The sequence below is a fragment of the Sus scrofa genome, chromosome 7 (genome assembly GCF_000003025.6).
Source record: "Sus scrofa isolate TJ Tabasco breed Duroc chromosome 7, Sscrofa11.1, whole genome shotgun sequence".
Lineage (NCBI taxonomy): Eukaryota > Metazoa > Chordata > Mammalia > Artiodactyla > Suidae > Sus > Sus scrofa.
This window is the reverse complement of record NC_010449.5, coordinates 59,825,009-59,851,837: the sequence shown is the minus strand read 5'-3', so window position 1 is coordinate 59,851,837 and position 26,829 is coordinate 59,825,009. Positions and strand designations below refer to the sequence as shown.

Below are 26,829 nucleotides of genomic sequence, written 5' to 3'. Positions count from 1 at the left end.
TTTTTTTTTTTACTGCAGTCACTATAGTGACCTTCCTGGTCTTTGGGAGATGGTCTTTTCCATTTTGGCTGATGTCAATTCCTTGAAGGACATGAATTTAGTATGAGGAACACTCCCAAAAGGGGGAAGAAAACTGATTATTGGCTTTTTCTATACCCACATCAATTATGTATAGTAACTGCTCCCTTATTCATACCTCTTCCCCTTCAAACAAAGGGAAGATCCCATAGTAAATAAAAGTAAAGTAATATGACCAGCGTCACTGAGGATAACTTTTGATTTGTCAAACAGAACAAGAGCCGTATGTTCCGGGTACAGTTCAGTGGAGGCTCAAAGGAGCAGGCGCTGGAACACTGCTGCAGCTGTGTGCAGAACCTGGCCCAGTACATACCCGTCCAGGTGCCCGACGGAGCCAGCCAGGAGCTCAGGCCAAGTCCTGGCTCCCCGAGAGCAGGTGGAAGCCAAGGGAAGGATGCTGCACAGAGCATCCCACCACAGCCTGGGGTAAGTAGTGTTGGTTGTACAAGAAACCTGACAAGGTAGCGCTCTCTGGGGGCCAAAATCATAGTGGAAGTTGCTGAGTCCACCACGTTTGTAGGTTAAAGATATCTAATGTTGAGGGACTTACTTGTTTTTACTGACATATAAATGACTTAAAATATTAGTTTCCCTGCTGTGTAGCACTAGGAACTTTGTTTAATCACTTGTGATGACTCTATACATGTATGTGTAACCAGCTCAGCACGCTGTACAGTAGAAAATTGACGGAACACTGTAAACCAGCTATAATGGAGAAAATAAAAATCATTATTAGAAAAAGAAACAAATTGAGTTTATATACAATCTAATAGGATGCAGTGAGAAGAACATGACTGAAAATGCATGACCTGAGTCTTAGAATGAGAACTACTAAACAAACCCAAATTGAGGAGCACTATTCAAAACAAATGGCTTGTAATTTTCAAACGTGTTAACCAAGAAAATCAAGAAAAAAAGCTAAGAATGTGTTCCAGCTTTCTTTGTAAGAGACTAAAGATACATGAAATCACAATGTATAATTTTTTTTTACTTTTCTTAAAATTTATTTATTTTTTCCCACTGTACAGCAAGGGGATCAAGTTATCCTTACATGTATACATTTTTCCCCACCCTTTGTTCTGTTGCAATATGAGTATCTAGACATAGTTCTAGACAATGTATAATTTTGAATTGAATCATTATGCTCTACAGGAAATTAGTCAGAAAATAAGCGAAACTCGACTGGGGTCTGAGGATTAGGTGGTAGCGTCAGTGTTAATTTCCTGGTTTTGATGGTCAAAATGTGATGATGTAGAATATTCTTGTTACTAAAGAATTTGGCAGTGATGGAGATTAATATATATTTTCCTTCAAACAGCGAATATATAATTTCCTTGTTTATTTGCTTTTAACATTTTTTTAAAACTAGAACTGAGTTGTTATTTTCTATAATAAAATGTATCACCTTAAAAATATTAGTTTCAGGTGTACGACATAGGGGTTTTATATTTTTACGTATTACAAAGTGATCACCACAATAAGTCTGGTTATTAGCCTCTATACAATTACTGACTGTATTGCTTGTACTGTACATTATATCCGTGTGACTCCTTTGTAACTGGAAGTTTGTGCCTTTTAATTCCTTTCACCTAGTTTACCCATCTCCCCACCCCGCAACCACCAGTTTGTTCTCTGTATCTGTGAGTCTGTTTGTTTTATATTTGTTTGTTTCTATTAGATTCCACATATTACCATGTGTGTGTATACGTACACCTCATCTTTATCCATTCATCTGTTGATGGACACCTAGGTTGCTTCCATATATTGGCTATTGTGAATAATGCTGCAGTAAACATAGGAGTGCATATATCTTCTCAAATTAGTGTTTTTGATTTCTTCAAATCAGTACCCCGAAGTGGAATTATCAGATCATATGGTAGCTCTGTTTTTAATTTTTTGAGAAACCACTATACTGTTTTCCATAGTAGCTATGAACTTACCTTCCCACCAACAGTGCGTAAGGGTTCCCTTTTCTCCACATCCTTGTGACACTTCCTATTTCTTGTTTTTTTGATAATAGCCATTCTGACCAGTGTGAGGATAGCTTATTGTGTTTTTGATTTGCATTTCCCTGATGATGAGTGAGGTGGAGCATCTTTTCATGCGCCTTTGGCAAGGACAATAAAAGCAAAAATAAACAAATGGGACTACATCCAACTAAAAAGCTTCTCACAGTGAAGGAAATCATCAACAAAACAAAAGCAATTACTGAATGGGAGAAGGTATTTGCAAATGATATGTCCAATAAAGGGTTACTGTCCAAAATTACGAGACTCATATAACTCAAAATCAAAAAAAATCCCCAGATTAATAAAAAAGAAATGGGCAGAGGACCTGAAGACAATTTTCTAAAGAGGACACCGAATGACTTTTTAAAATATTCACAGCCTCATTGTAGCTACTAGAAATTTAGACTAGCCAGGGGTCGCAGGTGTCTTGTGGGTGTCACTATAGAAAACAGTGGTGCTCAAAGTATGATGTATGGACCCTTCCGTGAGACTTTTTCAGGGGTCCACAAAGCCCACCTTATTTGGGTAATAACATTAACACACTGTTTGCCCATTTCACTGTAAATATTTGCGATAATGGGACAAAAGCATTGTGAGCAAATCAAGGCAGTGGCATCCAGCTGTACCAGCAGTCATGTTCTTCACGAGTCACTCACAGTAAGACCCAACCATCAAAACCATCCACATCCTGAAGCGCGATGGCTGTCTCCTGGGAAAGCACCTGTGTGACTGCATTGGGAGCTGAACTAGCCTCTTCAAGGAACACGGTTTTACTTCAACAACGGACAGGCTATGGTTATTTCAGATCTGAGTATCTGGTAGACATTTTCTCAGATGAATGAAACAAGCCCATCATTTCAAGAAAACAACTGCGGGTATTTATAACCTCATCCTTTTTGTGTGTGTTTTTTCTTTTTTGGCCTCCCCATGGCATATGGAGTTCCTGGGCCAGAGATCATATTTGAGCCACAGTTGCAACCTACACCTCAGCTGTGGTAATGCCAGATCCTTTAACCCACCACGCAGGGCCAGGGATCAGAGCTGTATGCTGGCACTGCAGAGATGCTGCCCATCCTGTTGTGCTACTGTTCCCAATTGATAGTATTTATCAACAATGATGAAGTAAGCTTTTCATGTGAAAAACAGAATCTGGGAAAACTTGTATCTACCACTTGAGCTTCGTAGGTTCCTGACCTATAAGACTTTCTGGATAGTATTATCAGTGAACATGATTTTCTAAAATAATTACATGACAAAATATTTCAACATTTGGAATATCTGTATAGTCTAGCAAACTAGCATTTTTCAAGTGACGAATACATGATGCTGCAAAATCATGCATGGATAAAAGATCCAAAGTGCAAAATAGACCAATGGATTCTATTTATTTACTTTTGTGCCTATTCATCTCTCTCATCTATTTCCTGTTTCACACGTTCCCCCAGCCCCCTCTCCTCTGGTAATCATCTGTTTGTTCCCTGTATCTGTAAGTCTCTGTTTCATTTGTTCATTTGTTTTTTAGATTCCATATATAAGTGAAATCATACAGTATTTGTCTTTCTCTGACTTAACTTCATTTAGCATAATATCCTCTAAGTCCACCCATGTTGTCACAGGTGACATGATTTCATTCTTTTTTATGGGGGAATAATATTCCTTTGTGGCTGGTGTGTGTATATACCACATCCTCTTTATCCATTCATCTATCAGTAGGGTTAGTTTGCTTTCAGATCCTGGCTACTGTGAATAATGCTGCAGTGAACCCAGAGGTGCATGTATCGCTTTCGATTGGTTTGTTTTCTTTGGAAAAATACCCAGAAGTGGAATTGCTGCATCATATGCTACTTCTCTTTTTAATTTCTATTCAGTAAATGGTGTTGGCAAAACTAGACTAGTTTCTCACACCATATACAAAAATAAAATCAATAGAATTTAATTTAAAAAAAATTGGCAGATGACCCGAATAGACATTTTTTCCAAAGAAGACATACAGATGGCCAACAAGTACATAAAAAGATGCTCAGCATCGCACATCTTTAGGGAAATGCAAATCAAAACCACAATGAGGGGAGTTCCCCCTTTGACACAGTGGGTCAGGAATCCCAATGCAGTGACTCAGGTCACTGCAGAGGCACAGGATTGATCCCTGGCTTGGCGCAGTGAGTTAAAGGATCCGGCATTGCCACAGCTGTGGCATAGGTCGCAGCTATGGCTCAGATTCCGTCCTTGGCCTGGGAGCTTCCATATGCCATGGATGCAGTCATAAACAAATTTAAAAACTTTAAAATAAAAAACCCACCTTGAGAAATCCTCACACCTTTCAGAATGACTGTGATCAGAAAGACAAGATGTGGAGAAAAGGGAACCTTTGTGCATTCTTGATGGCAATGTAAATTGGTGCAACCACTATGGAAAACAGTACAGAGATTTTTCTTTTCTTTTCTTTTTTGCCATTTCTTGGGCTGCTCCCGTAGCATATGGAGGTTCCCAGGCCAGGGGTCGAAATCAGAGCTGTAGCCGCCAGCCTATGCCAGAGCCACAGGAACACGGTATCCAAGCCACGTCTGCAACCTGCACCACAGCTCACGGCAACGCCAGATTCTTAACCCACTGAGCAAGGCCAGGGATTGAACCCACAACCTCATGGTTCTTAGTCAGATTTGTTAACCACTGAGCCACGTGGGAATTCCAAGATTTCTTAATCCAAAGGATTATAATATAACAGAGTATGAAAAGTTCTTTGCTATAATTTCAGATTCTATCTTGTAACTAACAAACTATCACTTGTTGAGTTTTGGTGTCATGTCAAAAGAATATCCACAGTTACCTAAAAAACCTATTTTAAAATAACTGCCTTTTCCATCTGCATATCTGTGTGAAGCCAGATTTTCTTCACGTACTTCAACCAAAGCAACATGTGTCAGCAGATTGAATGTCTATAAGTGGGTAGGAGAGTCCAGCTAGATAGTAAAGAGATTTGTAAAAATCATTACATTTTTGTGTTAGGAAAGTTATTTTTCATTAAAATGTTTTTAATAGGAACATATAATAGGTTTATGATTTTTAAATGAATTAGTATTTATATTTTTCACTTTTAATATATATCAGATATAACTCAAACAAAAGCTTGAGAGACTAGAGTCTTAGGATAAAGAGTTTGAGAATCACTGTTAAGACTCTCTCCCGGAAGTACATATTCCAGCATTTTTTTGTGTGTAGTCAAAATGCTGTTAGCATAAGCATCTGCCTCTACTCTGGGGATGGAATTCCAGTTTCAAGCTGGGAGTTTTTATTTTCTGTCTTAGGTGATGGTTTGGAAAACCTGGCTTTCCACCATTTCATCCTGTTCCCCTTAAACTCACTGGGCCAAGACAATTTGTTTTTGCTGTTTTATTGCCAACTTTCTTGTCATTCATAGTTTACCTGGGGCAAACATAGATTTTACATTATTTATCATAAAGTTTTTTTTTTCCTTTCTTGTTTCTTTTTTGGGGGGCGGGGGGCGTCTTTTTGTCTTTCTAGGGCCGCACCTGTGGCATATGGAGGTTCCCAGGCTAGGGGTCCATTCTGAGCTGTAGCCACTGGCCTACGCCACAGCAACAGCCTCGCCAGATCTGAGCTGTGTCTGTGACCCACACCACAGCTCATGGCAATGCAGCATCCTTAACCCACTGAGCGAGGCCAAGGATCAGACGCGCGTCCTCATGGATGCCGACGCGCATCTGATCCCTGGCCTCACGCATTAACCACTGAGCCATGAAGGAAGTCCATAAAGTCTTTTTCTTTAAACCACTGCCGTGTGATTTCCTCAACTGCTTTGTTTGCCAACTCAGATTCTGATGTTTTAGAATTCTTACCCTTCATTTGTTTCTGCATGACCTTTTTTGGTGAAGATGTCTTAAATACCAAAGCTGCTTCTAACAAAGCAGTTTAAACTGGATCTAGCTGAAACCATTTTCCTCATTAGCTCCTGCTGTATTTTTTAAGAATCCCCTCTCGCCAAACAGAATGGAGTGGTTTCTTATAAGGTGCTTTCTTGCTTATGATCCTCTGCCCCTTTCCTTTCTTTGTAGGGTTCATTGGTCAGCTGTCGGATTCAGATTTTAGTGCCCAGTGCATGGGGATGCAACAGGACCCTAATAGGGGCCCAGAATTTGGGCACTAGGTCTGGAATGCCTTGCAAGGTAATGAGGTACCTTCTACCACATCAGTCTGGAACCAAAACAGTTCTCTAAATATGCAAAGAAAAACTGAGGTGGTACTACACAGAAATAAGTGTGGGCACGGGCTGTGAGATGCAGCAGCAGATGAAGGCTCTGGCTCTCTGATGTAACAGCTAGTCTCAAATATCAAGGTAGAAATAATTTCACAGTGGAAACTTTCATGTCTTTCTTGATTCTGTATTCAAGTCTTGCTCTCTTCTGCAAGATGGCTCAGTGTTGTGCAAAGACCACAGGCTTTGGGATCAAAGGCAGATTTAGATTTGACTCCTGGCCTTGGTGCATGATGTCATGCAAGTCGCTGAACATCACCTGTAAAACGCTAAAATTCTGAGACTGAAATTCTGTCTGTAAAGCACCTAGTACAGCACCTGGCAGGTGTCTAAATAACATGTTCCATTATTACTATAATCGCCAGAGCTGTTAGGCTCTCAGATCTGCCTTCCCTTGCAAATGAACAGATGAACATTCTTATCAGTTACTAGCAAGGGCTGGACCTCCAAGTCAATGGCCATGATAAGATGGAGTGTCTGAGGCTGCAGAGCAGGAGACAAGATAAACCTACTGGGTTAATTCTCCAGAGTGCACACACTGTGAAGCACTCACTGCTGAGAACATTCTAGTCTTCTTAATGACAAAGACTCCTAAGGTTTGCCCTTACCTGCTGCTATGCAAATTTGGTTATCATGCTTTTGCAAGCTCTGGCCAGGTTCTAGTCATCTTGCTGCTCTCCTCTATTCAGGTGTCTCTTTTTCCCAACATCTATATATTTTTCTTTTTTTTTTTCTTTTTCTTTTTTTTTTTGTCTTTTTGCCATTTCTTGGGCCGCTCCCGTGGCATATGGAGGTTCCCAGGCTAGGGGTTGAATCGGAGCTTCAGCTGCCAGCCTAGCCAGAGCCACAGCAATGCGGGATCCGAGCCGCGTCTGCAACCTACACCACAGCTCACGGCAACGTCGGATCCTGAACCCACTGAGCAAGGCCAGGGATTGAACCCGCAACCTCATGGTTCCTAGTCGGATTCGTTAACCACTGCGCCACGACGGGAACTCCTATTTTGTTTTTCTAAAATAGCTATTCTCTGATTTCTCTTGTGACACAGCAGGTTAAGAATCTGGTGGTGTCACTGAAGTGGCTTGGGTCCTCTTGCGGTACAGGTTCAATCCCTGGCCTGGGAACTTCCACATGCCACAGGGGCAGACAAAAAAATAAAATAGCTGTTCTCTTCTTTGCAAATAGAGATAATTCCATGTTTCTATTTCAAGTTCTTGAGTCATTTCCTGGCTCATATTTTGTTTTTACTTTTTCTCAGCCTTGTAATTTTGCTAATTCTGGTCTAACCAGGTGTTTCTCAACCTGAAGGATTTGAAGACAGCCCAGCCCACCCAGAGAGGGGGCAGTTCCTAGGTGAACTCTTTCCTTTGTTAGCACAATATATCCAGAAGAAAGTGGCCAGGGGCTCACTCCCATGTGCATGGAGCCTTCCAATCCTGTGCACTCGAGTGCAGGAGCGTCCTTTCTAGAGCCACCACACTAGCCTCAGCTGCTTCCATCACACTTGGCTATAGTTCCCAGTGTTTGTAGCATATAAATTTTGGTTGATGTCTTTTCCAGTTGTTTACAGAATGTGGTGTGAACTGATCAGATGTTGTCTCTTAGGAAAACATCAAATATCAGTGCTAGAAGCAACACTAGGCAGTAGAATCTGACTTTTCCAGATGAGGAAACTAAACAGAAACTGGGCTTGCCTAAGGACTCCTAACTCGCTAGAGTCCCTCGACATTTTGTTCATTTTAATTTGAGTCTACTTGACTAGTTTTCTTTTTTCCTTTTTGTTCTTTCCTTCCTCTCTGACCCTCTGCACCCCATTTATGATGCTTCCAGATCTGCTTTTCTGCTAATAGCCGCTAACTAGCAACAGTCAGCTTTCTTGTGGGATAGGACTTCTGGCCTTCAGCACATGCTGCTGATAGAGACAGCTTCCACAGAGGGCCTTGGATTCTCCCTGTGTGATACCAGCTCACACCTGGAGATTGGCGGTGCAGCTGCCACAGGTATCCGGAACACAACCAGACCTACAGGCATGTGGCTGGGAAGGAGAAGTGGAGAGGCTCTTAGAAAAAAAGTGTGCTTTTTAGGTAGAAGCACCCTCAGAGCCTTTTATGCCTACAGGCCTCCTCCTATACTTTGTATTTGCCTGGAAAATATCCCCTGTATTCTGCTCGAAAACAAGCCCTCTCATAACAGGTTCCTTTGAACTAGCATAGACACTGGAGCATCCCTATACCTCATGCTTATTAGCACACACACCCCTACTGGACTCCCTCCACTATAAGCCAGAAATCTTATACTTCCATTCCAGCATTCCCTGGGTTGCCTACCCCCCAGCTTTTTAGGGCAGCTCGCATGGCATACGGAAGTTCCCAGAACACGGGTCCAATCAGAGCTGCAGATGCCGGCCTACACCACAGCCGCAGCTGTGTGGGATACGAGCTACAACTGCAACCTACGCCGCAGCTTGCGGCAATCCTTAACCCACCGAGCAAGGCCAGGGATCGGACCCCCATCCTCCTGGACACGAGTCTGGTTCTTAACGGGAACTCCCCTGGATTGTGTTCTGATTGCTTTACTTGCTAGGTTCTTACTGGGCTTTGGGTTCTTCAGGGCCAGACCTCTACCTTGTTCTTTGTGGATCCCTTCCCTTTATCACCTCAGTGTCTGGTATACAGTAGGCACGAACATTGTTGAATGAAGATACCTAGGAATTTTACTCACAGAAGAACTCATTCCCTCAGAATGTTTAAAAAAATTTTTTTAATAAAAAGTACTTCAATAATACATTTTAGAAGGTGACGAATGATGATCAGAAGCTGGGTAATGTCCACTGCCCTCCAGGACCAGCACATGGGCCTGGGCCGGGGGCTCTGAAGACTGAAGTACTGAAAAATACCATGGTGTCAGATGGGAAAGGCCCTAGCAGCCCATCAGACACTGAGGAACACCAGGTACAGGGCAGGTACCTCTACTGTGGTTAATCAAGTAACAGCAAACCTTAAACCAGGACAGACCACACCACCAATGATTTTACCACCTTTACTGATACTTTCTTTGAACATGAATGCATGTGTTGCCACTTCTTTAATGCCTGTGGTATTTATGATCATGGTCTACCAGTCTCCTAACTACAGGTTGTTTCATTGCAGTCACAGCAGAACCTGGAGCAGCAGCTGAGGGTACCAGCCAGCACAAGCACTCCAGGAGGAAGGATCTCAGTGACCTGGTTAGCTCAGGTAGGGCCTATTTCCGTGTTCAGTTTCCTCGTCAGGAAAAAGTGACCCTGAAGAATTCGTATTCCCCTCTTTACTCTCTTGTCCTACAAGAGTAGCTGAAAGCGTTACTACAGAGGATGGTAGAGACAGAGACAGGCCATCTCCACCTCCCCTTGTCAAATTAGATGTGATGGCACTCACTGAAGAACTAGTCTCCTGAGGAAATAAAAGGGGGACAGTGGTCTGTAGTGTTAGCCTTTCAATGTGTGAGATAAGGAATTTATTCAACACCTTCCCAGAAAGGGGAAGTAAAGGGAAGATTTCATGAAATCTGGGAACTGTTCTGACACAAATATCCATATGAACTTGGAATCAGATCAGTGATGGGTTCTGTAGGGACAGATTTGCACTCAAGCATTTCAGCTAAGGATGTATGGAAACCCAGGAGGATTTGACTCTACTACCACAGACCTGCTTTCCAGACATCCCCTATCTCCTCGCAGTTTGCCGTTACCAAAGAATCCTGAAGGACTGTTCATTCAGGCTCAGGGCTCCCAAGGTCTGCTCTGATGGGAGCTCCTTGAGGGTGGTGGTCTCACTGCCCTCCCCGCTGCACTCGAGTTAATGCTCGCCACAAAATCCTGCATGGAATTCATCATCAATTTTTATTTTTTCATTTTTTTTTTTTGTCTTTTTACTATTTCTTTGGGCCGCTCCCGCGGCATATGGAGGTTCCCAGGCTAGGGGTCGAATCGGAGCTGTAGCCACCGGCCTACGCCAGAGCCACAGCAACGCGGGATCCAAGCCGCGTCTGCAACCTACACCACAGCTCACGGCAACGCCGGATCGTTAACCCACTGAGCAAGGGCAGGGACCGAACCCACAACCTCATGGTTCCTAGTCGCATTCGTTAACCACTGCACCACGACGGGAACTCCAGTCATCATCAATTTTTAAGGATGAGTTTTCTTTTAAATTTATCTGTTAAATTATGCTAACTGGCATAAGAAAGAAAATAGGGGCATTTTCTCCATCTGGCTCACCACTCAAAATAAATGGATAATTACAAATTTAAAAATGTAAGAGGTGACAAGACCAGATAAGAATTCATGTCAATTTTTTAAAATAGCTCAACATCTATGACAAAAATTTAAAAGCCTCTTTGTCCAGCAGCAGGGCAGACTTCATAGTGCCCAGTTTGTAGTCTCGTATCTGCACTGGGGTTAGAGGGTAACTGATTCAGAGTTGCTAAGCCATAAAAAACTACAAGCAAGGTAGGATGTGATGTCCTTGTTCAGGAAGTATCTATCAGCGGCTATAAAAGGTGGTGTCCCTTAGCCCAGTTTACATCATATAGAAGGGCCACGTATAAACAAGAGAAAGCACCAGGCTGGGAGCTCAGATATGTTACTGTTTGTTCTGACCATCTGGACAGGTTGTCCTTTGATTATAAATTGGTAGAAACTCTTTGAAAGCAATTTAGCAATAGAGATGAAAGTTGATGTTGTATCTTATTGCCACAGTACCATTTCATCTACACAAATATACACTTAGAGGTTGTTTTTCAGTGTTTCTTATAGTAACAAAATTGGAAGTTTAACTTTACTAATAGGATAATAAGTGGTGAAAGGGTGCTATAACCAAAGGTAGGATTAAAAATACAGATAATAAAAGTGATATCTTTTATTTACTGACATGAAAAGATATCCATAGTACATTAAAATTTTTTAAAAGCTACATATACATAATAGCATGTTATGATTTGATTTTTGTAGTAAACACACACATACAAAATAAGTTTGGAAGGAGATACACTAACATCTTAACAGCTGCTCTTATTGGAGAGCAAGGCTTCCATTTTACTTTCATTTTCTTCTTTCCGAAACCTTTAGTCTGAAAAACTGGTCTGAATTTAGAAAAGTCAATGTCCATTGAAGATAGTTCCTAAAGAAATGTCAGTTATATACATATACACCAACCCATGGCATCCAGAGCAAGGGTAGAAAACCACCTACCTAATAGAATTACTGTAAACAGCAAATAAGATGGCCGAGTCAAAGACCCAAACGTAGGTGGACTACAGAGGGGGAGCCCATCTTCATCACAGGAGACTGGATCCAGTGTGGCCAAATCTCCCAAATTGCCAAGTACAGTCAGACTTATGGTTGCACTGTCCTAATATTTAAATATTGGCAACTCAGTCAACTGGCTTTAAAGTACTACAGGTTATCAAAGAAGACATACAGATAGCAAGTAAGCATGTGAGAAAAATGCTCAACACTGTATGACTTCATTTGTATGACAGCCTGGAAAAGACAGAATTGCAAGGTTTGGAGAACAGACCATGGTTGCCAGGGGTTGAGGGTCTAACAACAAGAGTAGGATTTCTGAGGAATGATGGACATGTTGTGTCTTGATTCTTGTGATAGCTACTTGCCTCTATTTGCCAGACCTCATGGATAGGACCAGTAAAAGACACTAAGTTCACTCTGTCCTTAGGACGGTCAGTTTGTGACCTCTTTTTTTTTTAATTTAAATTTTTTCCATTATAGTTGGTTTACAGTGTTCTGTCAGTTTCTACTGTATAGCAAATTTATACACACACACACATTCTTTTTCTCACATTATCTTCCATCATAAGTAACTAGATATGGTTCCCTGTGCTATACAGCAGGATCCCATTGCACATGCATTGCAAATGCAATAGTTGCATCTATTAACCCCAGACTCCCAGTCCACCACACTTCCTCCCACTCCCCCTTGGCAACAAGTCTGTTCTCCAAGTCCATGAGTTTCTTTTCTGTGAAAAGGTTCATTTGTGTTCCAGATATAAGTGAGATCATATGGTATTTGTCTTTCTCTTTCTGATTGACTTCACTTAGTATGAGAGTCTCTATAACCCATTCATCTGTCTTGGCTACTGTGAATAGTGATGCTATGACCATACGGGTGCATGTGTCTTTTTCAAGGAAAGTTTTGTCCAGATATAAGCCCAAGAGTGGGATTGCTGGGTCATATGGTAGTTCTATATTTAGTTTTCTGAGGTACCTCCACACTGTTTTCCATAGTGGGTGTACCACTTTACACTCCCACCAACTGTGTAGGAGGGTTCCCTTTTCTCCACGCCCTCTCCAGCATTTGCTATTAGTACAGAACCCAGTTTCCATATGGTGAACTGCTCATAACCACTCCTCCACCTATGAAGTGGGAAAGATGACCTAAGTTAGTGGAGTTAATTCACTGACAGGCTTATTAATCCACAAAACTCATCAGTTAAGCATAGCACAGCACTCTTAATAAGCAGGATCTTAATTCTGTAAATCATTTCATTAATATATTTGAACTACTTAAGGATACACATTTATCTCACTTCCTATGTATATCTAGAAAGATTATGTAAAGGAACTCTGTAGAGCCAGCTGACACTAATTTTGTGTCTGTTTCCCTAATCTTTCCTTAAGGCAAAGTTTTTCTGTGCTCTGTGATTCAGTCTGTTGCTCTCTCCTGTAATCCCCACAGTCTCTCCTGGCATCAGAGAAGCTGCCCCTTGTCTATGAACAATCTCCATGGAATGCGGAAGAGTTAGGCTCCTTCCTACGCTTATGCCTCATGGATCAGAATTTCCCAGCATTTGTGGAAGAGGTGGAAAAGGAACTAAAAAAGCTGTTGGGGCTGAGCGGTTAACATTCTATGTACATGCAGAACTGAGGAACTTGAAAGCACTGAGATAAAAAAAAAAAGCTCCCTCCTCGGAAAAGATATCAGAATAAAGAATATTATTCCAACACCTTTTATCAATGTTTTATTTTTAAAAACAGGTGAATCCACTTTTTTATACATCATTGCACTTCAACAATTACACAAAACACAAGTACATGCATCTACCATTACGCACCGCATGAGAACCCTGTCGGGTGAGAAAATCTACACTCAACCATTAAATCAATGAAAAAATACAGTGTCAACCCCAGAGTATAACTAGTTGCATAGAATACCATGCTATAACATTTCAAGGTCATTTAAACAAAAGGTAAATTATAAAAGTTTGCCTTAATCGAATGTACAATAAGGTTCAACACATCAGTGCAAAAGGATTTAAGAATTTACATGATTTAAGAAAAGAAATCACTTAAAAAGCAATCATACATATATACTGCAATTCATTATATCCATTCAGTGGACTGTTCCAGCTTTTTATCAAAGGTCATAGGTTAAGCCCTTAAAATTAAAATTTCAGTTTATATTACTCATCTTCATGTACCAGAACTGCACAAATTCCTCATCTGACAACATACAATAAGGAATGAGTATCAGCAGCTTAAAAATGAAACAAGCATTTATTTTATTTTGGATCTCTCCCACCCCCAAAAATATAAATATATATTTATATATTTATATACTGTATATATCTGTAGGTTTTGCTGTACTTTACAAAAATGTATCACTAGATGGCAGCAGTGCATTTTAGAGCTTTGCCAATTTAACAGCTGCATTAAGTAAAAAATGGCGCATGCACGATCTGATCCTCAGAGGACCTTTTCACTTCTATTTAAATATTTTAACAAAGGGGGAAAAAGCAACATTCACAGCACATCAAGCCCAAAATAGTTTACACCTTCTACACTGAAGCATTGTTTAAAATGTACCTGGCTAGGTCACCCTTACAGGAGAGGCTAAATAAGGCATGCTTTAGACAGTCGTCGTGGTGCTGCTCACTTGAAAGGGGAAAGAACCAAAGAGGTCCAAGCAGAAAATTTAGCAGGTCATGTTGCCACCAGTTTCAGGAACCTAAAGATCTGTGAAGAAAAGACACTTAGAAATTAAAAGGGAACATGCACTGATAACTTAAGACTACATCCATCAAGTGCCATGGTGAAACAAAGCTTTGGTTCAAACAGCATGCTCAGGGATGTGGTGTGAAATTCTGATCTCCATGTGCCTAACTGGAAGGCACTCCAGCCCAGCTGTGTGTGGCCACAATCCCAGCCTTGCCCTCAGAAGCAAAGTGGGACCAGGTGGACTCTGGGAATAATCCACCTAAGAAGGTGATGATTTTTACCTCTTTCTAAAGATACAAGTAAGCAATGATGCAGAGTATTTATTTCAAAACCATACATACTCTGAAATAGCGTTTATATAAATACATGAAACCACAGAATGTTCCTTTCCAGCTGCTGCTTTGAACAGACAGAACTTATTCCCTCAGTATCAGCTGCTCTGAAATGAACTAAAAGACCTTGCAACATAACATCAACTACTGAAGAATTCATAACAAGGTCAATGAGGCACATTCATTTGAGCAATTTTTTTAAACTTCTAAAGAAGGCGATACTTACATTATAAGAAGTACTTAATTTGTGTTTCTCTGGCGCAAGTTTTTATCTTTGTGATTGTTGGTAGAGTTGGTTTTCCTTTGGAGGAAAAATTGCATTACAAGAGTTAAACTCAAGGTCAGCAGCAACTTTTGAAACTATCACACATGGAAATGCAGGGATTCTTTCACTGACTGCCATCCCTGGTGTAGTAACAAATTTTACTGCACAACATTAATGCATAAAAATATTCCTTCTGTAAAGTGTCTACACACCTTACATTAATAGATGTTTTTGACTCCCAAGGCAGATAATAAACAGGTAACTTTCCCTCTGATTTATAAAATACAATCTAATTACTCTTAAGGTGGAATGGTAGTTTTCTCTCTACTGAATACCACCGTCTGTCTCTTCTCAAATAATAAAATATACCCAATTATATACAGGCAGTGCTGTGCCCTCCGGCACTTAACTAATTTTGGCACTGCTTGCCTACCTCTGATTTCTTAATCCTCAACTCCAGGAAATCCTGCTCATCTCGGACTGATTGAAAATTTGCAGTTGTCTCTCTCTTAGATACACGCAATTATAAGAGCCAGACAGTTTGCCCATGCTATAGTCTAGCTTGAAATTAACTTTAACAACATCTAGTCTTGTACGTGGTCATTTTCCCCACGTTATCAATTTAAGTATATGGGATGTACCCAATTTTTAACTTTTTTGGCATGGTTTCCACTTTATATTGCCACTGAAAACAAAACTGTACAATCTGTCCTGGGAATCAAATGGACGTCAGTCAGCTCCATATCTGGCTATGAAATCTACACCGCAACTTTCATTTCCCCTCACTGTCTTCCCCTACAACCTCAGCTATTCCCTTTGATAAAACTGCAAACACAAAATAGCCAGAAACTACTGAATCATTGTCCAATAAAGTACTTACATTGGCCCAGCTGGTTCATCATCTACAGAGGTGTTCAATTTTTTAATCCACGGAGAGACAGAAGAAGAAAGGAAAAAATTATGAGACTCTGCATAAGGATTAATAATACAGCAAACGGCAAGTGGCAAACATGGCTATTTATAGCGTTTATTCAAGGCCATTCCGTCTGGAGGTGCAAAACACTCATGGAGTTATTATTTCCAGATTCAAGTTTTTAATGGCAGGTATGCTGTTTCAATGGTTTTAGTTAACACTTTGAATGCTTGTCATGAAAAACTGCAACTGTAGCGGACAGATAGGCTGCAATATCATCATACTCATCTTGTCCCCAAGTTCCAGTGGTTCACTCTTAAATAGATGAGAAGACAAACCAACATTTCAGTTGTAAAATCCTGCTGTTTGTTTTCTGTGGTGAATGCATGCATAGTTTTGGCTCAGTCCTGCAATGTAGATGGATGTGTATGTTCTACACATTTAGCCACACATCCTCACTTCCCCAAAGGACACTGTTCTTGCTGTTTTGTAATCTTTAGGAGAGTCTTTACTCTGGAGGATGAGACAGAAGAAGCCACAATAATTCAACCTACTACTGGCTCAGTCAGGCTGGGTTATGCCAGCAACAAGTGTATGCGTACCAGAGGATGTTCTGTGACAGACCAGGCAAAGTTGAATAGTCCCTCTAGCAAAGACTTCAGATAGAAAGACACGCTCACTCTTGTGCTCAAAACCAGAACATGAGCCCAGATGAGCCACGAACTATCTTTTTTGGTTTGGTTTTGTTTTTTAATCAAAAAGCTAACATCTGAGTTTAGGTGCTTCCTTAAATTGGTACTTTATGATTCTGATTTATAAGTTTTTCTTTCCTGTTTCAACTAAGAACAACTTGGTCCCCTTTAATCCGGGAGATACATGTATATGTGTGTGTGTACCACACACACACACACACACACACACACACACATTTTTCTTTTTATAAGGCCCTCAGGGGAGGGAACAAGTAAGTGCTCTTAGTTTCTTTTTATTTTACAGAAGTCAAGTATGCTAAATGATTCAGAACTGACGGCTTCTAGAAAAACGCTCAGCAGGATTCCACAAGGGGACTTGGTGCACATGAAGCAGTTATGGAGGTTACAGTCTCGGTGGAGGCATCTGCAGGAGCACACGTCAGGAGTAATGTCTGTCAAAGGGAGACATTGCTCCACCTGGTCCTTGGAGGCAACGGAGAGGCAAAGCCACCGCCAGCACACACAGTGACTGGAGCAAAAAAAGATTTCAAAAACAAAAACAAAAAACAAAAAAACAGAAACAGAAACAAAACTAACCACAAACCAATGACTTATCAGCCAAAACAACAGGCTAGTAACACACCAGTGTCCACAGAATTCTACTACTGACAAGAGTACACTATCAAACAGAACAGAGAACTAAGACTTGAGGACACCCGAGACATCTATGTGCTGTGTACAGAGTGGAGATAAAGACGTATCAGGTACTGAGACACAGGAGCCCAGCCTAATCCTCCCTCACCTCAGCACCCTGACGCTCTCAGCATGCCGGCCAAGCCAGCTCAGCTACATGCTAGAAACTAAGCACTTCAGAGACTTAACAGGAAAGACACAGGAGCAGACTTAGAATATTTTTAGTGCTCTGGCTGTGCACCCGAAAATACAAATTCTAAAGCAAGATAGCTGATTCAAGAATGCCACCAATCTACTCCCAACTCTAAGAGAAAAAGCAAGGGAGAGGGGATCGCAATAGCCAAGCTAATCTTTTCCAAGCATGACGCTGTCAGCACCAACCCAAGCATTTCACACCACAAGCTTCTTTCTTCAATAGTGGGGGTTTACGTATGCCCTGGCATCTAGGAATGTCAGTTTCCAGCCCAACAAGCCAGTAACGTGCAAAGGGCTGCATGTAGGGGTTTTCAGCAACAGTGGCCCTGATGTCGCCGCCATGCCTGCAAGTGGGAGCAGATGCTGTTCACACTAGTGTCTAACATCTCACGAGCCCCTTCATCTCTTTCCCCAAATCCACTTTCACATTTATAAGGAACAAAGAAAAGAGCCTCATGTCTCCCACTTCCCTGGACTGAATCACTTTCTGCAACACCACTCTCTCTTGACAGGTCAAACAAAATAACAACTTGACCTCTAACAGGGGAATCAGGAGAGAGGGAAAGAACAGAACTACAGAAAAAAGGTACAAAAATCAAAGTAAATGAGGATTAAACAGCAAACTGAAATCCAAATTAGTTGTGAAAGTGAATGAAGTAAACTTGAAGAAAAGTGTTAACATTATGAACTGTGCATCGTATAGACTGAAGCGGAGATTAAACAAACTCCAAAAGCATGCATATCGCTCACTTACCACCATGTTTTAAGGGTTTGATGCAATTGAGGGGGGAAAAAAAAGAAGTCATAGTAACCGACAAATATCAACATAGCCCCAAACCCTCAGGCCAAAAGGCAGCCGCTTAAACAATGACTGTTCTCTCCAGCTGCGTATTACTCACAGCCACTGACTAGATGAGAGGAAGAGAGCTGGGGGAGAGTGGAAACAAGATGCTTCTGGAATCCTTCTTATTAGTGAAGCTCCTGGTGGAACTGTGGCTCACACCGATTCAGCTGAGTGTTGTCTTTCCCACCAACTGCACTGGAACCCTCACACCCCTATGCAACCTCAGAATCTGGAAGGGTGCTCTGTGATGCCTAATAAATAACAGATTACCTGATACAATACCACCTCCAAAAAAAAAAAAAAAAAAAAAAAAAAAAAAAAAGGGCTTTAAAGTCAAAATGAGTTGACTGGTCCAAGATCCTCCATCACTGCCCTCATCTCACTGAGGATGGGTTTTAGGGTTTCTAAACTCACTTCAATTTTGCCTGATCTCAGAAGAGTAGCATTAAACCCAAGAGAGATTAACAGTTACTTCTAATTTCCTTGTCTGTTCAGTTCTATTGAATTTTCTTCATAAGGTAATCTGTTAACAACTCAGACGACCCTTGGTTAAGAGACAACAAATGTGTGCTTTGTATGTCATTTTTAAAAGTCACATTTCTTTTCCAACATTCTTGGCCTCTTGTAAAGTTTCATATGCTTCAATGTCTTAACCACCTAAATTGACTTTGGAACATTAGAATAGCTCTTAACTCTAAAATGTCTAAAGAGTTAGGATACATCAATCCACAAAAAAAGTTCCCACAAAACCTCAAATAGCTTCTCTACCAGTAACTCAAGAGTCCCTTCACTTGCTTATGAAAACTGTATCTCTAGAGTGAAAATAGAAAACTTATAGATGCCAGCACTTCTTTTCTAAAATCAACTCCTCCTGTTTTTATTCAAGGTCACTAAAATGTGCAGCAGAACTGAAGACCCCAGCAACTCAGCACATTCACTCCCCATCTCCCCAGGGCACTGGGGAGAGAGATGTGAAAAGCACACACTAAGTCACGTTCTGGGTTCAGTCAGCAGGGAATCAACACAAAAGGTGTGCTCCAAGTATGTGTAAGGTGGATGGAAGGCTAGAGGGATGTTACTTGTATCTAGTCTCTTTACAGAATTATCATTTAACATTTTCAGAGAATGCAGTCAGAAGGTAGTAAACTAAAAAAACATAGCCCTTATTTACTTGGCTCCATGATTCACCGGTTACTAAAAACACTGAAGTAAAAAGGTGATTGATGTGCAGATCCTCTACAGGACAACATATTGGGGACGGATCCTCAAAGATACCCTAACAGGAGCCTAAAGGGAATTAGATGTGAGTATATACTCCAACAGACAAAAAAATCATGGGCCTTTTTTTTTTCCCAGGAAGCAGCTAAACCTTAACCCGAAGGATTTTGTACATGAGAAAGCTAAAGCACCATTTGCTTTTCTAGTGAAACATACTCAGGCTAAAACTATGTAAGTTTAAATTTATGTTTTTATACTTTTGTATTGCTCCCTTAGTAGCTCAAGATAGTATCAGATATAACAGACCTCTTCATTCGTCCCCAAAAGGACTGTATGCATATAGCTACATGTATATCTGAACAGAGGCATGTGGGAGGAAAGCATATGAGGTGAGTCTGCTCCTACATGAAATTAGTAGGAGTTGAGAGGAAACTGGAGGAAGAAAAAAAAGACACAACATAAGGGAAACTAATGGAGAACAATCAACTTTTTTAACTACTTGCAGGAAAGAAAAAATGGGAGGGCAGGAGTAGGGAGGAGTTTGAGAAAAGTAGCTAGACAAAGGAGAAAACTATGGGATGGAAATGTTTGAACAAGGGCAGGGATGTGATGGAGAATGGAGCATGGGCCATGCTGGCTGTCAGGGTAGGAACAGAAAAAGTGCAAATGTTGCAGTAATTCCAGCACCCCAGATTTTTTTTTGCCCCAATTCAATAACAAAAAAGTAAAAGCTGCTTGCATTACAGTATTCTTCTAAGACACTAGAGCAAGGAGGTTTTACTTTGCACTTACCCTGCAGTCATCTCTTTCATTAGGATTCATTCACTGGCTATGATAATTTAGCTTAAAAGAGGTATTTCCCTTCAAGGAAGCTGTTCAAAAGACTTCCTGGCCACAGATGTCTCCTATAACAAACCGGTGCCCATGTGTGTTCAATAGCCATGGAGCTCCTAAAAAAGATAGCCGCTTCCTTCCTTGAGCAGGTGCCTACACCTGTCAGACAGAACCAATACTAACCATCCCTCAAATCTAACTCGATGGTTTTCCACAAACGCTCAGACAGCAAGCTGGGAAATGAAGTGGCTTCCTACAAAGAGGACTGGAACCTCTGACAGGGACAGGCTAAGCCAATGTGTCCACTCTGCCTTTAAGCCATCCTTACCTTAAAGTAAAAAATCAGGTTTTGAAGCCCATCTCTGCCTTTTTCTCCTGACTTTTTGCATCTCAACTTTTGCATAGGAATAGGTGATTATTTAGCAAAAGCAAAAGCATTCGGAGAGGATGAAAAAGCCCTTTTCAAGAGTGAGGCATAATTGCTCCAAATAAGCCAACGATGAAAACACTCTGACAGGCAACTCTCCCCCTTTACTCTCAGATCTAAACATAGGTCATCTGCCTCGGAAGTCCTAATTTGTAGCAAGAAAGAGAAATTTGGAGGAAAAAAGCATTATGCATATATGAACAACCTAAGAAAGCAGTTTCACTTCAGAGAACAGCAGTTCTGTGGACCCAGAAGAAGGAAAACAAAAATCCCAGGACACTTATGTTTCAGGGAACGATCCCATCTATTTACAAAGGTTTATCTACTTCCAGCAGATGTCCATCCCATTCCTCTGTCTAGTTCATTGCTGAATGTGCATTTGGACAGAAGTTCACCAGGTCTCCCCACATACATCGTTAGTTTCAACAACAACAAAAAAAAAACCCTTTTCACCAGCCTTACTACAATACTCCCTCCTAGTTAGTTCGGGCTAAGAGATTTAGGAGATGCTGAGAAGAAAGGAAAAGAAGGGAGAGCGGCTGTTGCTCTCAAACATGTCCTTCCGGAGAATTTAAAGCCCTGGCATGCCCTCAGGGCTCTTTCTGAGGGAGCACCAGATCCCCTTAGTACCCCTCCACTGACACACAGAGCTGGCACTGTGTCCTGCTGGACAGCCACAGGGAGCAAAGAGCTCTCTGGGGCAGGGCACAGCACTGCAGTGCACAAGCACAGGCCCACAACAGTCAGGCTGGATTTGGCATCCTCCCCATCACCAAAGGTTGGCCTCCACTGAGCTTAGGTGCAGACTCTTCCAGTCCAGTCAGTGACAGGCAACTGGTGGTAATGGTTGTCCGGACAACTAATTTGTTTTTGCTGATGATGTTACAGGGTGGGAGGGTGGCGATGGGGAGCTAGTTAGGAATCTGAAGTACTACTGATTCAAGTCTCCATTAGCAGCTCCCCCAATTATAATCACAGGGTTAGAAATGGAACGACTCTGACAAAAAGCATCAAAAACTTTTCTGACCGTAAGCATGTCTAACAACCTAAGATTCTTGTTCTTTCCAAGGCCTAGTAATTCATTGTGGTTCTGCTATTATCCACTCCAGTCTCTGACCCTAAGGCCAGCTTCTTGGTGCCACATCAGGGCATGGATCAGATGTTACCAGGAGTTAGCCATCCATCTTAAACTGGGGGTGGTGGATGCATCAGATAGTCTCCACCACGCTTGTCTGTGAGACAGAAAAGCCAAATGGCAGGGACCTGCTTCACCAAAAACCTTGAAAATCTTTTGAAGGGACCAACCAAAGGAACCAAAGGCTGGCTTGTTCCATTGGCTTTTCTCAAGAACAGTTTGACTGGGCTGGGGCAGTTACCTACAGGGGCTACACCAGGCAACCATGTGACAACCAGTTAGATACCTTAAATCTGTCTGAAAGGCCAGGTGGCCTGCGATCTTGGGGTGGCTTCTAGGCTTGACTTGGATTCTCCTCAAGCTCAATCTGCCTGATGATCTGTATTGAAGGAGGACAGAGCTGAACAAAGAGACTGACAGCTGCCCATTCCCCACAAGGGGCCTGAAGGGCAGACACGACTGGGGTCAGAGAACACCCACATGGAGGGACAGAGCTAATAATTATAGTTCGAGATGGCTAATCTTAGGGGTGGGGGAGAGGAACCATTATAAGAATTTTCCTTCTCTTCTTTTGGGATTGAACCCAATATCCTTGTAGTCCTCTTTGGGTTCTTGGAAACCAACCCAAGGAACCAGCCCCAACATTACCGCTATTCTGTAGGGATGCTCTTACCGTCAGGAACTTCATCTGGCCTCTTCCTCTTCTCATACACAACAATGATCACCACAAGGATGATGATTTCTGCCAGAATTCCCAAGAAAGGCCAGAGTGGGGCCAGGTGGCTCCGTACCCTGAGGATGGTGACAACGGAGACAGAGCCAATGGAGTTGGTAGCATTACATTCATACTCGCCAGGGTCTTCAGTGATCTGCAGGTTCATGATGCTCAGCTCAGTGTAATTTTCCCTGTTGATGATGATGAAGCGGCCAGAAGTGTTGACAATATCCTGCTCAGGAGCAGAAAAAGGGAGAACACACAAAAGTCAAAGTAGGTGAGTTAGTGCCCAAGACAGGGAAACACTGTCCTCCATCCTTAGCAAGACATTGGATGGCATCAGGGAGCAGTGTCTAGCAACCATCCCTGTCCAAGGAACTTGGGAGTTCTTCGTTACTGATTCCCCTTCGATCTCAACAACTACCAGTCAACAAGCTTCTAGCAGAGCCAGGGTAAAGTCTCCCCTGCTTTTGGTCCTCCGGACTTCCGCAACGTCTATGGAGTAAAAAAGGTCCTACCCTGTGGAGCTGGAAAAGACCCACTCAATCTAGAAAATGCTGCTCCGAACACCATGTAAGGAATTGAACAAGGAGCTCCCACTGTGGCACAATGAGATTGGCAGGATCGGATCTTACCCCTGGCCCAGGAACACCATATGTCTCAGGACAGCCAAAAAAAGGAAAGAAAAAAAGAAAAAGAAATGAAAGAGGAAGAGGATGATGGAGGAGGGGTGTGACCCCCGCCCAGTCAAGAATGCATCTGGAAACATCAGGCCTATCTGCTGACTTTAGAGTCAGCACATCTACTTCACGTTCAGTGAATTCTGGAAAGTCTCCCTAAACTTCCTCTAAGAACTTGCTCCTAGTCAGAGTGGGGAAAATTCCTAACTTCCACTTCCTTTCAGAAATATGGGGTTAAAGGAAAATTTACTCACTCAGTCAGCAAATATTTACTAATGTATGCTACATGATTTATATCCTTCCCTAAGGGGTAGGTGAGATAGGAAGGGAAAAGCATGACTCAAAAATGAACAAGGAGATGGGCTTCAAGAGGGAACCAGACCTCCAAAGGGATGGTTATAGGAATGTGCTAAAAAGCCCCAACAGTGGGTGTGTGGAGAGCTACAGTGCACAGAGCAAGCAGCCACTGCTACAGAGTCAGGAGAAGCTCTGAAGAAGAGTGAACAGCTCAATTAGACTGTGAGGAAGGACAGTTCATCAGGACAGGAGTGCTCCGGGCACATGTGGAAAGGCGGAGGTGAGAGTATGACCACGGGTCTGGCTGGGGCTGGGACAGGCTTGTCATACCAATACCGTGGGATACCACCAGGGGAAAAACCTGACCTGTGTCAGTTCACACACAACAACTAAAGGGTAATCAGAAACAGAGGAGAAGAAAGGCAAAGATAATCCCCAGAATGATAGCTAGTTACAGCAAAAATCATATCCACATTTGAGTGTGGATATGGCTGAAATGGGAAAGTCACAGCCTTCAAAATTAGAAGTTATTCTGGGAAACTTCAACGCTAGGACTTGAGAAGCTACCAGCTTCTCTAACTCCTGCCCTACTCACTCACTAATTCCATATTTTTCAGATATGGCCTGAGATGATTTAGTGCAATCTTTGGTCCACAAGCCTTCAATGGGTATTTTTTACAATACCATCATATGCAAAAAACTTTCACTTTTCAATGTATAGTAAGATATTGGGTGGTATTTGCCCTACTGTCACGGAGCTGTGAAGAATAAGGAGAAAGACATCAAAAGTATCCCATATTCTAAAAAAGAAAAAGGGGTCAAACAGAGGGTGAGGGACAAGGAGTCCTTCCAGGGCTTACTGAAAGGAGCCCCATCAGACTGTCACATCCCCAAGTCCTCACCTAAACCATATCACCCTTCCACAGGCTATAAGAGAGAAGACAGGAGTGCAGATGATAGTAAGAGAGTTACATTTGGGAGCTGACAATGTGGCACAGCAGAAACAAATCTGACTTGTATCCAAGAAGATGCAGGTTCGCTCCCTGGCCTCGCTCAGTGGGTTAAGGATCCAGCATTGCTATGAGCTGTGGTGTAGGTTGCGGATGCAGCTCAGATCCCACGTTGCTGTGGCTGAGGCGTAGGCCAGCGGTTATAGCTCTGATTGGACCCTTAGCCTGGGAACTTCCATATGCCTCGGGTGCAGCCCTAAAAAGACAAAAAAATAAAAACAAAAAATATAAAACTAGAATTATGGACTCGGCTGGACTACTCTTTTAACAACAAAGAAGTCTAAAAAAACTATAGGATCTGTCCAGAAAAGGAAGTTAAGCAAACTGCTGAAATTAGTGTCTAGAAAAAAAGTGAAAGCCATTTTACCTCAGTGCTCAACTATATTTAGGCTGTTCAAAGGCATCAATCTAGAAATAGCTTTTCTTTTCCCTACCCCACCTTCTTTAAAAGTTTTCTGTCTTCCAATTAATATATAGCTTAAAAGCAAGAAGTAATGATGTTTGATTTTAAATGTTTTCCAAAATACAACAGATAATGAAGAGTTTGTGGGAATGAGAAGAGATGAAAAACGTAGGGCCTCCTACCCAAGAGCAGTAGAGAGAAACATGCATTTCCTTGCTAGCATTTTAGAAAACTGTTTTGCTGATCTTTCAATGACTGCTCTGAAAATACTCAACACAGCCACATCTTCACCTCTCCATTCCTCAGCCTCTCCCTCTTATTAATGGGTTTCTAAAATCTAGTCATCATTGTTCATGTCAGAGTCCTTGTCACCACTTGACATAATGTTTTATGGAGAGGCCACGGACATGGGAGAATGGACTTGAAATTAAAAAAAAAAAAAAAATCCGATCTGACCCTTTAACGTCTTGCCACTAATTTATCTTAGTTATTATGTATATAACATTTCCAAAGAAACTGGATTGGATCTCTAGAGTCCCTTCTGATTCTGAAGACTAACAATCAAAGAGGACGCCTGAAAAGTGGAGTGCCAGGCATACAAAGCCTGGGAGAAACACCCCCTCTGACAAAAAGGGAGACTGGCCAAACATTAATCAGACAGAAAGTGAACATCTGAAGTTCTGACTCTCCCAATACCATCAAGAACTGTCCCACAAATTGGAAAAGATGGTTTGTGTTCTCTGACCATTTCTGGAGCAGATACTGTCAGATTTCCAATGCCTAAGGCTGCCTCAATTCTTAACCAGTATTTCATGTGTTCCAGGAATATACTATCATTTGCTCTCATTGCCCTTGCCTTCCCCCAAAACAAGAACAGTATGTTAAGATCACTTCAAGATCAAGAATATTTTCTTTAGGATAAATGGACTAGAATAAAAGCAAAATTTTAAGATTGGGGTTAGCTTTTTTGGTGTCCTATCTTGAAGGCAAGCAGCTGAATCCTTTACCAGACAGCTTTAACAAATCATGTATTGGGATTCCATGCTGGTCAGAGACTGTCAGTGACCTCCAGATGCATGCTGTAACTGACCATGACTCTAGAAAGGGCACCCAAGCTCTGACAGCTGTATGGCAGGTGGCAGAAACTAGTCCAGATGTCTGGACCTCCCCAGGATGAACTCCAGCAACCACAGGGACCCATGTATAGAGAACCAGGTTGCCTCCTACTCACCACGAGCATACCATTCTCCTTCTTGCGCCAGATCCACTCTGGATGGGGGTAGCCAACTGACTTGCAGTACATCATGGCATCCTGCCCTTCATTCTTGTTCTCGCTCCGTTTATGGCCAGTGATGTCAGGAGCAGCTGTGAGAAAGGGTGTTGAATATAGTTACCATGGGAGTCTGCACTGAATGGGATACAAAGGCCCTGCCTACTGGGTCATAACTTTGTTCGTTTAGACCCACCCTTACATTCAGCTTTAATAACATGCATTTCAGGTCAGAACAGAGCAATGGAACTAATCCTAGGCCCTAACCTCCTGCCAACCAAAGCAGCCCAAGCAGACACCAGCATTCCTAATGTCAAGTTCTACTGTTAATACAGATGGTTCTCCAACCTGCTTGAAGAGAGTAGTAGAGGGTCAACTGCCCTAAATTAAACCATTCTTTAAAGAAAAGGCAAACAGAAACTGTTACCTTCTCCTCTACCAGTCATGTTTTTTTCTTAAAAGACCTGAATTAACAATAATATGTATTATATCAAATGCCATATATTCCCTTAAGGAAATGAGAGCTCCCTGAGAACAAACACCAAAAATCAAG

At 41.9% G+C, this 26,829-nt stretch overlaps 2 protein-coding genes across 9 annotated transcripts in view; one reads left to right on the top strand and one right to left on the bottom strand.

Annotated features, from left to right (window-relative positions):
* Positions 1-18,609, top strand: part of REC114 (REC114 meiotic recombination protein) — a 108,224-nt gene extending 89,615 nt beyond the window's left edge. For 2 of the 6 annotated variants that reach the window (XM_021099080.1, XM_001928745.5), the window contains 3 exons: positions 292-504; positions 9,510-9,596; positions 13,095-18,609. In XM_021099080.1, the coding sequence (XP_020954739.1) occupies positions 292-504; positions 9,510-9,596; positions 13,095-13,259 (465 nt within the window). In that variant the 3' untranslated portion in view covers positions 13,260-18,609. Of the gene's footprint in view, positions 1-291; positions 505-6,160; positions 6,272-9,509; positions 9,597-13,094 lie in introns of those variants that run through there. The other 4 variants (XM_005656287.3, XM_005656288.3, XM_005656289.3 and 1 more) reach the window with 4 other exon arrangements.
* NPTN (neuroplastin) overlaps positions 11,244-26,829 on the bottom strand; it is a 72,181-nt gene continuing 56,595 nt past the window's right edge. The window contains exons 5-10 of one of the 3 annotated variants that reach the window (XR_002345841.1): positions 26,238-26,371; positions 22,575-22,848; positions 22,188-22,280; positions 15,831-15,852; positions 14,912-14,986; positions 11,244-14,371 (exon numbers count right to left, since the gene is read on the bottom strand). Coding sequence is in view for 2 of the 3 variants with exons in the window: in XM_021099079.1 (XP_020954738.1) it covers positions 14,926-14,986; positions 15,831-15,852; positions 22,575-22,848; positions 26,238-26,371 (491 nt within the window). In the remaining variant the exon portion in view is untranslated. The remainder of the gene's footprint in view (positions 14,372-14,911; positions 14,987-15,830; positions 15,853-22,187; positions 22,281-22,574; positions 22,849-26,237; positions 26,372-26,829) is intronic. The other 2 variants (XM_021099078.1, XM_021099079.1) reach the window with 2 other exon arrangements.